At 42.0% G+C, this 16,842-nt stretch overlaps 1 protein-coding gene across 2 annotated transcripts in view; it reads right to left on the bottom strand.

The window, feature by feature from the left end:
- Positions 1-238: 238 nt before the first annotated feature.
- CA10 (carbonic anhydrase 10) overlaps positions 239-16,842 on the bottom strand; it is a 690,501-nt gene continuing 673,897 nt past the window's right edge. For both annotated transcript variants that reach the window (XM_060203765.1, XM_007528923.3), the window contains 3 exons: positions 7,223-7,377; positions 4,425-4,599; positions 239-1,577 (listed from right to left, as the gene is read on the bottom strand). In XM_060203765.1, coding sequence (XP_060059748.1) covers positions 1,555-1,577; positions 4,425-4,599; positions 7,223-7,377 — 353 coding nt within the window. In that variant the 3' untranslated portion in view covers positions 239-1,554. The remainder of the gene's footprint in view (positions 1,578-4,424; positions 4,600-7,222; positions 7,378-16,842) is intronic.

Genomic DNA, 16,842 nt, shown 5'->3' on the forward strand with positions numbered 1-16,842 from the left:
TGATGTTATTTTTAATTTGGTCACCTAAGGAACATCTAAATCCTCCTTCCAGCAGCTAAAACCTATGTGTTTTCTCAACAGGGTATTAATTACCTGGCTCTGGAAACCGCCAGCCGGATTATTCTGGCAGCTCTGGCTTCCTTGTCTGAGTAAAGCAATTGCTGTTGGACACAGCAGGACTCACAGGCTTCAGCAGGGACTGGTCTCCTCCTCAATAAACTCAGACGTGGGTACTGGGTAACTTGTTAAACACATTTATTGATTTCTTGACAGTAACCAAACACAGTGAGTGACCATTATAAACAAGAAAAGAAAGGCATTCGTTTGTACTCTGTGGGATCCAGCTGCACCTGGAGAGAAAAGACACCCCTTTCCCAGGAATTTACAAGGCAAAGTGCATTCCTTCAAGGGAGCATCACAGGGGGGTTTGGGGGATGGGAATTTTGAAACGCAAGAAATCTGTTGCCTGCTATGTCAGGCTGAAGCTCACCTTGTATGAATAATTGAGCCATGGAGTGGAATTAAAGTTAAACTTGCTTAGCAAATGCATTCCTGATTGCCACAAACTCAGCAAACGAAACAAAACAAAACAAAAAAACTGGCTGCAAATGAACAAACCATGAGGATGAAGGGAAGTGAAATCAAAGAATGCAGATGCATGGAGTTAGGGATTAGCCTGTAAGGAAGGAGAACGGACCAAAGGCAGAAAAATGAAATTAACTCCTTAAACACATTTATTGAGCTGTTAACAATAACCAAACACAACGTGTGACCTCTGGAAAACAAGAAAAAGCAAATGGATCAGTTCTGATCTTGGCAAATCCTACTACACATATGTGACAAAGGGGGGGGGGAATAATTCCATTTCCTTATAGTTTGCAGTGATATATATATATACAATATGTATCTCTTCAATGTCTGTCCTTCTTATTTTCTCTTTAAATTGTTGAGTAAACAGAAGAATCATAATCTAGAAATGTGTCCTTGGCCAACTTTGTCCTGGTTCACCTGCCATTAGCCCCCTCAATGGATTCTAGGACACTATCGAAGATGACTTGCTGCAAAGAATAAAGTCCGCTTGATGCTACTGAAGCTGTGTTTTTCTCCTTTCTCGCTTTTGGAAGGATTTTGTATGTACAAAGGCTGAAAAGTCTTGTTGACTTACTAGTTCAGAAAAAACAGTATCAAAATTGTTATCAGGTTAACTTATTAGCTTCTTCTAAGACCTTTTATGAATGAGCCTTTTGTTTCAGAAACTTGACTTTCCATTTGGAAGTTGTATAAGTATGTGTGTGGGTAGGCATGTCTGCTTGTATGTATGTATATGTGAGTGCACGCGCATGTGCGCGCATGTGTGTGTGTGTGTGTGTGTGTGTGTGTGTGTGTTCTGTCCTCTGCCATGGTTTTGTAGACATTTTCATGAAGAAGGGGCCAATCCAAAGAATGAACAGGGCTTGAGGGAGGGAAGGAGAGGGGAGAAGGGGAACATTCTAAGTTATGTCAATTCACAGTTGTAGCATTTCACTGAGGTTGAATTCTTCTTGGCTTAGTTCCTTACTTGAGAAGCCATTCATTTACTGGAAAGAGAGAAAGAAACACACATATACAAACAACACAAAAACAAAGAATAATTGAATCAATTTACTCACAGTTTTAGGGCTTCAATCTAAAAAAGATGGGGCAGTTCTTTAAATTTCTGCTTACCTATATGCATCATGACTACCACCTCTATTTCCTTGTGAAACCAGTGTATGGGATGGCTGTCACTAGTCCATATGATTTTCATAAATAATAGTGCTAATCATAATATTGATAGGACAGAGAATTTTTAAAAAATATTTTTGTTTATTTTCTCCATTTTGTTGCCCTTGTTTTGTTGTTGTTGTAGTTATTATTGTTGTCGTTGTTGTTGGATAGGACAGAGAGAAATGGAGAGATGAGGGGAAGACAGAGAGGGGGAGAGAAAGAGAGACACCTGCAGACCTACTTCACCGCTTGTGAAGTGACTCCCCTACAGGTGGGGAGCCAGGGGCTCAAACCCGGATCCTTAGGCCGGTCCTTGTGCTTGGCGCCATGTGCGCTTAACCTGCTGCACTACTGCTGGACTCCCTGGACAGAGAATTTTTTTAAAGAGAGAGAGAGAGGAAGAGAGAGAGAGAGAAAGAGGGAAAGAATGAAGAGATCACAGCGGCTAAAATTTTCTCAATGAAGTGGGGGTCAGGCTGGAATCTGGGTTCACACATGGTAAAGCAGCACACTATCCAAGTGAGCTATTCCACTGAACTTTCAAATGAATGATTCTTTAAAAAATGAAACAAAGATGCATTTGTTAATGAATGAGGGAAAAACAAGAGAGGAGGGAGAAAGAGAGAGAGGGAGAACACACCAGAGCATGAGAGAGAGAGAGAGAGAGAACACCAACCAGAGCATCACTCTGGCATATGCTGTGCTGGGTACTGACTTCAAGACCTCATGTGAGTGCTAGCCTGCACTACCAACCTGCGGGGGGTGGGGGGTCATGAGTGATGAAGCAAGTAATACAGGTGTCTGTCTCTCTCCATCTCTATCTCCCCCTCTCTTCTCAAATTCTTTCTGTCCTACCAAATACAAAAAAGAAAAAAATTCATCATGATAATCTTGGTGGCAATAAAAAAAGGAAAAAGATCTCATGCTTCTCATGCTGCACATCCATTCCAGAGAGAAATTGAGAGGGGAGGGGGGGAGGCTGAGAGGGAGAGAGACAGAACTGCAGTACTTTATTATAAATAGATAATAGTTATTATTATTCCAGGGTTTTTCACATGCAAGATTTTGCTACTCTGGGCTGCTTTCCCCTTCTGATAGAGAGACAGAGGGTAGAGACACCACAACAGCAAACCTGTCTCTGGTGTCATAAAGCCCCTCATGTGGTACCAGAACTCAAATGGGGGCCTCTTGCATGGAAAACACATGCACTATTCGGTAAGTTGCTTCTCTGACCCATCCATAAGCTGAATTTTTAAAAATATTTATTGTATTGTATTGTATTGTATTGTATTGTACTGTATTGTATTTTTAACCAGAGCATTGTTCAGCTCTGGCTTATGGTGGTGTGGGGGATTGAACCTGGGACTTTGGAGCCTCAGGCATGAGAGTCTGTTTGCATAACCATTATGCTCTTTAGCCGTCTCCCCATAAGTTGAATTTAATTAAAATTAAATTTTAGTTGTACTCTTGTACTAGTGATACAGCAAATGTTCAATAGTTCCAGGTGGCTATTAGTTTCTGCTTTGGACAACACAGATCTAGAATGCTATCTAGAATGTAGAGTGTTCTAGTGAGTGGGAGTGCTCTGGACCAGGCCTAGGCCAACCGCCCCCCCCCCCGGATCAATCTAGCACACTATCCATATAGTGTTCTGAGACACACTATACCTGTTCACTTACAGTGATTGCTACCTCCATACTGCAACACCAGAGGCAAAAGTATTCACTACGTTTTTTACAGAAAAAAAGTGTGTTGATGCTTGCTCTAGGTTCTGAGACTCTGTAGAGATGGGATCACATTTCTCTTCACTATCACTGTGTCCACCTCATTTAGCTGAGTGCCAGGGACATTGCATGTACACAGTGAGTAGGTGTTGAGTAAAGAGAATGAGCTGGATACTTATTTGTCTGGTGGTTCTGATTGAAAGGAAGGTGCACATTTCTCCTTGCATAGGGTAGAGAGAGAAACAAGAAAAGAGGAAATGGGGGGAGGGGGAGGGAGAAGGGATGGAGTGGGAGCAGGGGACACAGGTGAAGGGTGTTTGGTAAAGGCCCATGACTATAGCTGCAAAGGGCTTCCCTAAGCAGATTCTCACATCTGTTCCTCATAAGTTGCAAAGTTGATGATCTAGGAACTGTCACTGAGGAAGTCAGATCCAGATAAGTCAATGGCTTGTTAGTGACAGTACCAGGCCCAGAACTTGGGTATCATACCTCCTGGTCAAGGGTCACTCCTCAATAGTATTTAGCATGCAGAAGGGAAGAGGGTAGGCTGTGGGTCAAGGGATATAGGAAGTGAGAATTATCTTACACCCCCAGGTAGGAAGAATAGTAATCACTTTTAGGGACATGGCATTGGAAGAAGATCCCAGAGGCCTGGCATCCAGGGTACTGGCTCACTTTCTAGGGGAAAAGAAACATACACCGAACCAAGATTTCTAATGCTTCTTTCTGGCTGTGTTCTTCTAATAGATAATGGGAACCAGCTTGATGGAAACCAGCCTCTCTCTCCTCTTGTGTAAAATTATTATAAAAGTGCCATGCAATGGAAGGTAGTGGTCTTGCTGTTGTTAATAGTCATTATTACTGTATAGGAGATGATGTGAGGCTGTAGGAAGATGTGTAGGTTGAAAGACTGAGTGCTGGCCCAGTTCACTGGTTCTGATAAACTGTACCCACCTCTATACTGAAGCTTCTGGGCTCGGTTGTTTGGACAGTCCTTCCCCTGTAAACTGAAGTTGATGTTGGTGCGGATGCAGCGGTTGTTGAGTGGCTGGACAGGCCTGAAGTTGTCACTCATACTCAGAAAGATCTGAGATGGCTGATTCTGGCTGAGCAGGCGCAAGGAATGCATCTGAAAAGAGAGAGAGAGCAGCTGTAAGATCCACCAGAACCTTAAATACTGGAGGGGAGAGGAGGAGAACAAGTAGACTATGGCCAGTCCAGCACATGCCAATTGTCTAGGAAAGGACACCTAAGACCCTGATTCCATGGGCTTAGTTGTGTTGGAAGCCTACAGTTGGAAGCATTAGCAGGGAGTAAGTTGTGCTTCTAGTTCACTGGTTCACATATGAATAGTTCACAATAAGGCAATTAGTATCCCTTTTCCTCAAATAGACTTTCTGTCAAAGGAAGAAATTTAACTAGATTTTCTTTACATCTCTAGGGTCTCTTCTTTCATCAATACCTTGGCTCAATATTTCCTCAAAGTTCATGATATTCTTCCCCAGTATGGGAAGACCAAACTATAGTGATTGGTGCCAGGGTCAGAGCTAGCTAAGTTGGATGCTGAAATTCAGTCCCTTTCTGTGAGTGTCTGTGTTAGTTAGGACCATGTTCCACCCCAGTGAAGCAAGGAAGGAATCTTTAACAGGAGAGAATAACACAAATGAGCAACAGGAAGCAGTGGGGAACAGGGATAAAGGGCTTCTGAGGTTCCACTTGCAGTAAATTTCTGACCTTAATTTCTGAAGTCAGATTCTGATAAAATGCTCCAGTGTCTAGTGTCTCCTGAATAAATCAGTCCCTCCCTCCCCTAAGTTTAAGTTATCTGGTGGGGTTGCTCATCACTGAGTCCCAATCAATGCACACAGACTCAAGGCTCTCACATTGTTCTCATTGTTGTGAGTCCGTAACTTGGCAAGGAGATTGCCTTTTGCTTCCTTCGCTCACTCATCTTTTCTTTGAGTGGTTATAGACTGTTAGTGTCAGAGCTGAAACAGCCTGATGTAATTTGCCAGGCCATTATAACAAGGGCATTCATTTTATAGAAACAGGGTGACAGGCCTAGGTGTGTGAAATGAACTATTAACAAAACTGGTGTCTGAGGGCCAGGTGTGGTTTTCATCCAGTTCCAAGGAATTCTAACCTTGTAAGATGCTTTTTAAAAATTCCATGTGTAAGTATGTTTGTGAGGGGGCTGGCAGGTGTTTTACTTGGTAGACTGTACATGTCACCCTGCATGAAGAGCGAAGTGTGAGTCCCTGGACAGCACAGGGAGTGACTACGGTGGGAGAAAGCTTCATGAATGGTGGAACAGTGTTGTGGTGTCTCTACTGTCTCTTTCTCTCCCTCTTTATCTCTCTCTGTCTCCTACTTTCTCTCCAATGTAAGTAAGTACATGTCTGTGAGATACTGAGCAGCACATTGCTTTTTCTTGGAGATTGACATATGTGTTATGCCTTTGAAGTCCCCCAATCATGAAATTTTTTTAAACTTTTTTAAATTCAGCTTTTCCAGACATGTTTGAACATATCCGTTTTGCTCATTTGCTTTTTAACACTGCAGCTTAGAGCACACTTTGAAAACTAAACCCTGCTATCTTTTCTCACTTAGACAGATGGGATGCTTCTACAATTTCTTGCTAAGCCTTTTCAGATGCTGGGTCTTTAAACACAGGTGTCATAAGTTGAATTATATACCCCTCAAATCTATAAGTTAGATTCTTAGCCGACACCACCCCTCAGTACCTCAAAACTTTGTATTGTATCTGGAGGTAGGAACACTATAGATAACAATGAGCTAAGATGAAGTTACTGTATTGGGCCTGAATCTAATATATTTGGTGTCCTTTTAAGATTCCAGAATCTGGAAAATTTCCAAAGTTTCCAAAAATCTGGAAATTATGTCCATGGGATAGATTACAAACAGTGTGCCAGATTGTAGTCCTTCCAAACAACAAAAGCTTGCTACTTTTTAAAAAAACATATTCTGTTGTATATACTGGATAGAGACAGAGAGAAATTAAGAGGGGAGGGGAAGCTAGAAAGGGAGAGAAAAACAGAGATACCTGTAGTACTGCTTCACCACTCGTGAAACGTTTCCCTTGAATATGGGGATAGGGGACTTGAACCCAGGCTTTTATACATTATGACATGTGAACTCAATTGAGTGCACCACAGCCCTAAGCTCACTTCTTTCTCAAATATGTGTCGATTGTAGGCTGGCTGAAGGCCTCCACATCACTCTTGGGCACTGGGCAGTGGGGAGGGGGATTAGGGAGGGGGTTGGCTGGACAGAGACAGACACAGACACAGGCAGGCAGAGCGTCATATAAGGATGAAGGCAGAGTAGGCAATGGTGTATAAGCAAAGGAGTGCCAGTGATTGCCAGCAAACCACCAGCAACCTGAGAAGACAGAAAGCAGATTTTCCCTCATTTTCATCAAAGGGAACCAACCCTGCCCACACAAGAGCTTGGATTTAGAGTCCTGAGAACCAGGAAGCAGTATTTTGCATTTTTTGTTTGTTTGTTTGTTTGTTTTTACCAGAGCACTGCTCAGCTCTAGTTTATGGTGGTGTGGGGGACTGAACCTGGGACTTTGGAACCTCAGGTATGCATAGTTATTATGCTATCTACCCCTGTCCAGCAGTATTTTGTTAAAGTACTTCTAGCACATGAATACAATGGCACTCCACAAACCCATTCAGTCTGCAGATGGTCTTCCCCATTAACTGAAGAAGCACATGGAAGCTCACCTGCATCCTGGTGATATAGACAGGCTTGTTCATTATTATCCAACTGGCCGTCTCATAGCAGGGTGGGATAGTCATCGACCCATCATAAGTAATGAAACTAGAGGTCTCTGGGTATAGTTCCTCTATATTTAGTCCCTGTAGTAAATATGCATCATCTGGAGAAGAAAATATCGTTAAGAATCAGGTTTTTTGGGAAAGTGTCAGAGTTGCTGATTTTTCCTGTTTTTAATTGTGTGTGTGTGGGGGGGGTGGGGAGTAGAGTATTGAGTGTTCTACCATCTTACAGTGTGCAGTATGAAAAAGTTTCACATTTGCAAAGCATGTGTTCTATTACTGAGCCACCTTCCTGGTCTGAATTCTTATTAACTTTTTAGAGTTAAAAAAAAAATCTGGAATTTGCATGGGTTGCATTAACAAACGGTGCACCAAATTTTAGTCGACAAATTTTCTCACATACATGTCTGTCCTAGACTCAGGGCTTTCTCCATGTCCTTTTGGAACCCTTGTGAGTTGAAATGATGGGGGGAAAAGCAAATATGTCCCATCTATTTTTGACTTTTAAAGGTCTCATCCTCTAAAATGGCATATGCTACCTCTGCTCAGTTTTGGTAACAAAGAAGTCACTTGGAAAGACTAATGCCAGCAATGGAAGGAAACACATGCCTCCTGCAGAAAGAAGCACTGGATATTGTTGGACAGAAACATTATACCTACCACAAGGATGGAAGGAAGAGTCAAGTCTTTGTACTCCCTGAGACTGGATTACAGTCATTTTAGTCATAGTGAAACGCACAGTTCAAGTCTCTAGGACCTGTTCAAACATTGCCTGGTTGTCATTCTTATTTCTTAGTACTGTTCAAAAGAACACTAAAAAATTCTTCTAGAAAGAAAATTCAGTCCAAATGCTATCATAAGATTCCACAGTTAAGTTTAAGAGCTGGTTTCACTTTTGTGATTCTCCTCTCAGTTTAACTCATGCAGATTGCTTTTTCTCTTATACCCCAAAGTATTCAATGCACAGATCTTTTATTAGTAAGTACAATTCTCTAGTAATAGAAGCAACACAGGTACAGATGAGGTTATAGTGAAAAGAAAAAAAGAGTAAAAAAGAAAAAAAAATAGCAACACTGACCTCCTAAAACAATTACCATTACCATTTTGGTTTATCTCCTTACGATTTAACAAATTTCATGTGTTGACTATATGGTCATAACATGATAGTGTATTGCAGATCTCAAATACAAACTATTTTCAATGGCCTTTCACTTTCCCCCTTTCCATGTGACTCAACTCTCTTTTCTTTTTTACATGGTCTTACTCTTTTTTTTTCCTAGCTTCTCAAATACCATACTTACTTTTCCCACTTTTTTGGGCCATTCCTGGTTGGTTTCTGTTACTGACTTCTGATTTTCTAATTAGTTTTCATACTGTTTGTGTTTTCCAAGAATTAGTCCAAAGCAATTATTCCCTCTACTCTACCTAGTTATGATAGAATGCTAATCACCCTGTAGAATTATTTACACTTACGGCTTCCACTGTATTTTATATCTCATGATCCCCAAATATACGTCTTCAGAGGTCTTGTAACCTCTGCTTGGTGCCATTGCAAGGCCCTAACACCTGCTTGACAGAGGGATGAAACTTTTCTTCAGTTCCCCAAGACTCACATATGTTCTCACATCTACATGCTGAACCCCCACTGGAAAAGGATCAACTTTGCAGAGGTTAGTATCACCTCTCCACTTGAGTGCTGTGCACAATAATGATCGAAAAGGGCTTTCATACATAGATGGAACCTCATATTGACCTAGTGAGCTCAGTCAGGCAGATGACAACACTGCCATTGACAATAAACTGAAAGGCAGATTGACCTGCCCAAGACCACAGAGCTACTTGGTGACCTCAGTGGGGTAAGGGTGGGGAAACACTGGATCCCAACTCTCCTCACCTTCAGAACTAGATCATTCATTCATGCATTCATCCATTCAACGGAAGTTCACCAAACACCTCTTTAGGCTGTGTATAGGGTCAGGTTCTGGAGAGATCAGAGAAAAAGACTGATGCAGTGCCCTCATTTTAGTTGAAGAGAAAGACAACAAATGACAAAGTGAATATCTGTTGATAAGTGCAACTGGGTCCTGTCTGTGCCTATCGACTGATTCTGAGCATTAATGCTGCCTATTCATTTTTTGGGGGTGGGGTGGGGGATGGAGGGTACACAGTCTCTCCCATTCCTCATCTCCTCCTCCAGAAAGTGTTCTAATTTATTTGATAAGAACCATCTTTTTCCAGGGAAGTTGGATTTCAGTGTTTCTTCACTTGTCAGTTGCATTAAGAACAAATCAGGGAGGGAGTCCGGCGGTAGTGCAGCAGGTTAAGTACACGTGGTGCAAAGTGCAAGGACCAGCGTAAGGATCCCGGTTCGAGCCCCTGGCTCCCCACCTGCAGGGGAGTCGCTTCACAGGTTCTGAAGCAGGTCTGCAGGTGTCTGTCTTTCTCTCCCCCTCCCTGTCTTCCCCTCCTCTCTCCATTTCTCTCTGTCCTATTCAACGACGATGACATAACTACAACAACAATAAAAACAATAACTACAACAACAATAAAAACAAGGGCAACAAAAAGGAAATAAATAAATAAATATTTTTTTAAAAAAGAACAAATCAGGGGCCAGGTGGTGGCACATCTGGCTGAGCGCGCACATTACAATGTGAAAGGACCCAGGTTTAAGTCCCCACTCCCCACTGCAGGGGAAGCTTCACAAATGGTAAAGCCGGGCTACAGATGTCTCTCTGTCTCTCACACTCTGTATCCTCCCTCCCCTTCTCAATTTCTCTGTCTCTGCCCAGTAATAAATAAATATATTTTAAACAAGAAAAAAATCAACTGAGTGGTTTGGTTTGACAGAAATAAAACCAGTCTATGCTTGCACCATCCCAACTGCCCTTATGTTCTGTGTCTATCTGGATGGGTAACTGAAGCTCTCCATAGCTCTATCTATAAAATGCCCATAAGACAGACAGACAGATACACACACACACACACACACACACACACACACACACACACACACACGAAACTGATTTTGGAGATCAGCTTTGCTCTCAATTTCCATTTAAACATTTCTGCCTCTCTATCAAAATACCAGGGAACCAGGACAAGTCCAAAGACAGAGTGATTGGAACCTGACTGGTTTAAGTCTCAGATGCTTCCACAACAAAGTCACAGTGAGCAGGGCACAAAGTGGTGCCAATAAGCTAATTCTGAGCATCCACCATTTGGCTCTGTTTCTTAAGCCCCTAATATGTGTCAGGCACCTAGCCAGGTATAGACAAGCAGGATGTAATTAAGTAAATGCAGCAAGGAGTGGTAGCGATAATGATATCTATCTGTACAGGGTGCAGTGAGGGGTTGTCAGTTCTGCCTGGAGGTGGGTCTCAGGAGAAGATTAATGGAGGAGCTGACCTGAACTGCATTTTGAACAACAGGAGATAATCAGCATGTGGCTGGAAGGGGGCAGCTGTCAAGGGCACAGTAGAAGGTCTTGCTAGAGAAAGAACTAAGAGGTGTTTTCTCATGGAGGGGGATGGGAAGGGTTGGAGGTGGGGGAGTTGCAGGGGGGGAGGGTAGCTGAGAAATGGGGCTGGTGGAGTCAGCACAAGCCCCATTCAGAGGTCCTTCTCTGCACTGTTTGGAGACTGGGCTTCATCCTAAAGGCAATGTGGAATCACTGAAGGGCTTTAAGCAGGGGAGGAGCATGAGCAGGCTTGCACTTAATGATGCTTGCTCTGCCGGTGGTTTGACCTGGAGATTAACATATTGAGTGAAAGAAGGCAGCATTCATTCGGCACATCTTTATTAAAGGTCAATGTGATTTGTTTAACCAAGCTTGCACGCAGCAGCGCATATCAGCTACTCTAGCATGCTGCTATTATTGTCTTTTATTTTATCCCGGTTGGTGGGGGAGGAGGGAAAGAAAAGAAGTTGTAGCAAGAAGGGGCATTCCAGGCACGAGTGGAGTAAAGAAAAAGAACATTTACATTTCTCCAAAACTGTAAGCAACCTTCTGCGCTGCATCCATATTTGGGAAAAGAGTTGGTGTAGGTGGGTGGTGAGTGGGCAGCTTAGCAACAAAAGGTAAAAAGGTTACATTCATGGATTTAATCCACACAGCAGGGCTAATAGGTTTCTGAAGTCCTGCTGGGCTGATACTTTAGGCCCTATCCACCATGGTCCTAGTAGGAACTTCCTCTGTCCACCAGCCCTGCAGCATGGAACAGTCCTGGGATGATCCATGTGGGCAATTTCCTCCCTCTCACTAGCTCTTTCCATGGACTTTGCTAATACTCACACTTCACCTTTTGTCCTTTTTCTTTCATCAGCTATTGCAGCCAGAATTTGGAGAGACCTCCTGTGAAGAGTGTGAGTGCTGATTTTGTTATTCATGATCCTGGATATGCAGGAAACTGTCTGGGCCTTGACTTCCACATTGCTGACAATGGTTGAAATAGGTAATGGGCTGAATATTTGCATTTCCCCCAGATTTAAATGTTGATATTGTAAATCTCAATGTAATGGTATTAGGGGTAGGGACCTTTGGGGGCTGATTTGGTCATGAGGGTGGTGCACTGACAATGGGATCAGTGTCCCTTTAAAAGCATCCCAAAGGGCTGAGCAGTGGTATACCCCCAGTTGAAGGCACTTATCAACATATGCAAGGACCCAGGGTCACATCCCCAGGCCCCATCTGAAGGGGAGAAGCTTTATAGTAGTAAAGCAGTGCTGCAGATGACTCTCTGTCTCCCTTTCTATCTCTACTTCCCTTCTCAATTTCTCTCCATCTAATCTAATAAAAGAAAAAAAAATGCAGGGGTGAATGGGGAGGGGGAGGTGAAATGACTGCCAAGAGCAGAAGATTCTTCATGCAGGCTCTGAGCTCTGGTGATAATGCTGGTGACAATAAATAAATAAATAATAGTAATCTAGAGGACTGCCTCTTATTACTTCTATCACGCAAAGACTTAACAGGAACTTTCACTACAATCTACCTCCACTCATAGGTGGAACTTAAGAAACATGAACAGAAAGGGAAAGCACAAAGTGAAACTTGGACTGGGTATGGTGTATTACATACACCAAAGCAAAGGATTCTGGGAAGGAGGGTGGGGGAAGGGGTAGAGAGGTCACCACCGGGGTCCTGGTACATGGTGATGGAAAAGGACCTAAGTGGAGGGTAAAAGTATTCTGCAAACACTTAATCATGGGGATAGGTGCACTGTAAACTATTAGACACCCCCAATACAATGGTATAAATAAAATAAAATAAAACAATAGTAATAACCTCCCCCCACACACCCTTCAGATGCCCAAAGAATCTAACTCTGCTGGCACCCTGATCTCAGACTTCTCACAACTCTGGGGTTTCCACAGTACTTTGTTTCAGCACTCTGAACTGATTAAGACTGAGCACTTACTTCATGGAGGTATCTGTGGAATAAAAGAGATCATGCTTTCCAAGTACTTAGCACAGGACACAAGATAACCCACAGTAAGTACTCAGCAATGTACACTGCTGTCACTTATCCTTGTTGGAATGTCCTTGCACAACTTCTCCAGGACAACCACTCCTACACCTGAGAAGCTGCCTTGTTGTCTCCCCCAGTTAGCTTCTTTCTCCTTTTTCATCACATTTATTGACTTAGACTATCCATCATTATTGACCTATTTGGATGTTCCCACCATGCTGAGGGTATCTGGAGAAAGAACTTCCATCTTTTTTCTTTCTGAATCTCCAGGCCCCAGCATAGAGCCACCCCAATACTGGGTGCTCAATATATAGTAAAGGAGTGAAATGTTTCTGTTCAGCAGCTCCCCCGCTGGCGATACTGAGCAGAAACTAAGAGAAGAAACAGCATCATCTGCCACATGATTAGGAAGCATCTGAGGCTCCATTTTCATACTGTTAATTTACATACGTGCTGCCATCATCCACACCCTCCAATGTATATCACACCCCAAGATATTAGGGTATGATTGAAGCTGCTGACTGCCCTTGTATAGCATCATCATGTCTCCACACCAAGCACACTTGTGTATTTTTTCAGATTTACACTGCTGAAAGTGGTGAGCATTTAACATGTAGTGTTTGTCCTCTTGACTCACCTCTGAATCAGAGGCTGCCATTAAATAAGTGTTCTGTCTTTTACAGTCTGGAATTCGAGAACCACAGGCTATTTTGTTTGCCACCGCAGTTATCACCTGTACAACTCCATGATTCCTGGCAGACAACTTTTACTTCCCTCTTTCTCTTTTTGATAGAGGGTGAGAGAGATAATTAGGGAGGGAGGGGAAGACAGAAAGGAGAGACACGTGCAGAACTTCTCTACTTCTTGTGAAGCTTCACCCTTACAAGTGTGGAACAGAGGATTGAAGCCCAGTCCTCAAGCATAGATTTGTGTCAGCTCTGCCCTTTTTTTTAAATGTCTTTATTGGGGGATTAATGGTTTACAATCAACAATAAAATACAAGTTTGTATATGCATAACATTTTCATATAACAATACAACCCCCACTAGGTCCTGCCGGGAGCCAAAACCTTAGCTAAGTCTCTCACATAACCTGTGAGCAGACATTCTGATCATTGTGAGCGGACATTCCGATCATTGTAACTGAGACTACCATCTAGCTGTTTGGAAAGTTGCTCACCCACCTCCCTCCCCCCACTACCTTAGCAGAACTTCCTCATGGTGTGTGCTTAAAATGCGGCTGCAAAATAAAAATTTCAGAGCTTGATCAGATCTCATGACTTGCTCTCATTCTTCGTGTCTCTTGTCCCCTCCATTCTCTCGCCCCCTATCCTAGGTTTCCATCGATAACCCGCAGGCCGGGGCAAGGTCCTCCTCTGCCATCATGTTTTAGGACCTGAACCCTTCCCCTCACTCCAGAGTCTTTTACTTTGGTGCAGTACACTAACTCCAGTCCAAGTTCTGCTTAGTGTTTTCCCTTCTGATCTTGTTTTTCAACTTCTATGAGTGAGATCATCCCATATTCATCCTTCTCTTTCTGACTTATCTCACTTAACATGATATCTTCAAGCTCCTTCCAAGATGGGGTAAAGAAGGTGAATTCACCATTTTGAATAGCTGAGTAGTAGTCCACTGTGTATATAACACAACTTACTCAGCCACTCATTTGTTGTTGGACACCTGGGAGCTCTTTCATTCTTTCTCTCCATGAAGACTTGATTTATAGACTAGTGGAACCTACAGAAAAACTATGAGTAAATACTGCAGTTTTCAGCCATAGCATCAAGGAACACTGGGGTGTCTCTGAGGGCTATATCAGGCCCACAACTATTATTCACAGACTATTGTGTCTATGCAGCAGCCAACAGAAAACCATCATCTTGATCACATTGGTGTTATGCTCTGGGTATCATGCACTGGAGATGGATATTGCTTTCCAAACTCTCACAGTCTGTTCATTAGTAAGAATGGCAAAAATCTAGAGGAGGTCAGAGTTGCTTATGAATAGAAATAAAGACACTTGAAGTGAAGCTTAGATGTCATGGGATTATCATGTATGCTTCTTCTACCTAAAGATAAGTATTACTGGGGCCAGGTGGTGGTACACCTGGTTGAATGCATATGTTACAGTGCACAAAGACCCAGGCTCAAGCCTCCAGACCCAACTTGCAGGGGGAAAGTTATGCGAGTGGTAAAGAAGTGCTGTAGGTATCTCTTTGTCTCTCTTTTTTTGCCTCCAGGGTTATCACTGGGGTTCGGTGCCTGCACCACAAATCTACTGCTTCTGGAAGCTATCTTATTTCACTTTTGTTGCCCTTGTGTCATCGTTGTTGTAGTCATTACTATTATTGTTATTAATTATTATTATTATTGTCATTGTTGCTGGATAGGACAGAGAGAAATGGAGAGAGATGGGGAAGACAGAGAGGGAGAAAGAAAGACAGACAGCTGCAGACTTGCTTCACCAGTTGTGAAGCCACCCCCTGCAGGTGGGGAGCCGGGACTCAAACTGGGATCCTTAGGCTGGTCGTTGTGTTTCTTGCCATGTGTGCTTAACCCACTGCGCCACCACTTGACCTCCATCTCTTACTCTGTCTCTTTTTGATTTCTGGGTGTCTCTATCCAATAAGTAAATAAAGATAATTATATATATAGTTATCTTTATTTATTAGTTAATAAATATAATTATAATTATATATTGTAAGTTAATATAACTAGTTAAAATATATTTATTGCTAGATGATGGTGTTGCAAAAATGAAAAGTATCATCTTGACTATATCTATCAGTCATGTGATCTACAGAGGGCAAAGACTGGGACTTCAAGTAGGAGTTTTTAAAGAATTAGTTATACTTGGAGAGAGAAAGAGAGAGAGAGAGAGAGAACAGAACCAGAATACCACTCCAGCATACATGGTGTTAGGCATGCCTGGAGTCTAAGGCATGCAAATTCAGTGCTATATCCATTTTACCAGCCACTTCTAGCAAGACTTTTAATTCAAGTCTTAGTTATACCATGGGTTTGCCAATAACTTACTCTTCTTTCATGAATAAGTCATGTAACCTCTTACGTGGGGTTATCACACTGTTCTAGATAATTACTAAAGTCATCTTCAGGTACAAAATATTTATAGACTCTCCCCAATGTTCTTCAATGTAAACAATATTATGTAGACAAATTTATCTTAAATAGGTCATTATTGAGGTATTGCAGTACTGTGATTTTTTAATGTGTTGGCCATATATATTTTTTGTAGTACCTTTTGGACAATCAATAGGTATAGACCACTTACGCACATTTTATAGCCTACTTTTATTCTTTCAAATACTGAAGAATTTGACAATTATACTTTTGATTTTATGAGAAACTCTTTCTGAGTCTGTGATTTATTTTATATTGATGGACACAAATTTCAGGTTGAATTTTTCCTTCCTTCTCTCTTCCCTCTGTCCCTCCTCCTCTCCTTCCCTTCATTTCTTTCCTTTCTTTCTAGAAAAATACACTTGGTCAAAATGCCTAGGAATCTTTTCTTAGTTTGAGCTTGCACAGCAGCTTCTGGTAAATACATCATGTTTACTTATGTGGACCACTGATGAGATTTAATATCGCCTGGCTTCCTGCTTATGAAGTTCTCATTCAAAGAGAGCAATGCCAATGAGAAAAAGGCATGCAGTTCCAGGGATCAATACAAGGCTTGCTTCGGATCAATATGAAACTATTTGGCAATTTTCTCACATGGAATGACATTTCCTCTTGTAATCCGAGGCAAATTCAACTGAAATGAAAAAAGGCAATTACTGAAAAATAAAGTCATATGATTTTTTTGTTTTACACAAACAATAAATGAAAAAAAGGACCTGGGAGAATTAGATTCATGGAGGTGAGCTGCTGCTTTTATGTTCCTTGCTGACTTGAGTTACTAATTCAATTGCAACATGTGCTGTATTTTGCATTCTGTGAAAATATTTCCAAAGCCATTCCTTTGAAATGAAAGTACAAGTTCAATTAAGCATAGAGAGAGGCACCGGGAACAATATGCTTAAACTCCCTGGTGATATTTCATCACATTTAACTTGGCATCTCTCTAAGGAGCAGGCAT

This window comes from Erinaceus europaeus, chromosome 12, assembly GCF_950295315.1.
Source record: "Erinaceus europaeus chromosome 12, mEriEur2.1, whole genome shotgun sequence".
Lineage (NCBI taxonomy): Eukaryota > Metazoa > Chordata > Mammalia > Eulipotyphla > Erinaceidae > Erinaceus > Erinaceus europaeus.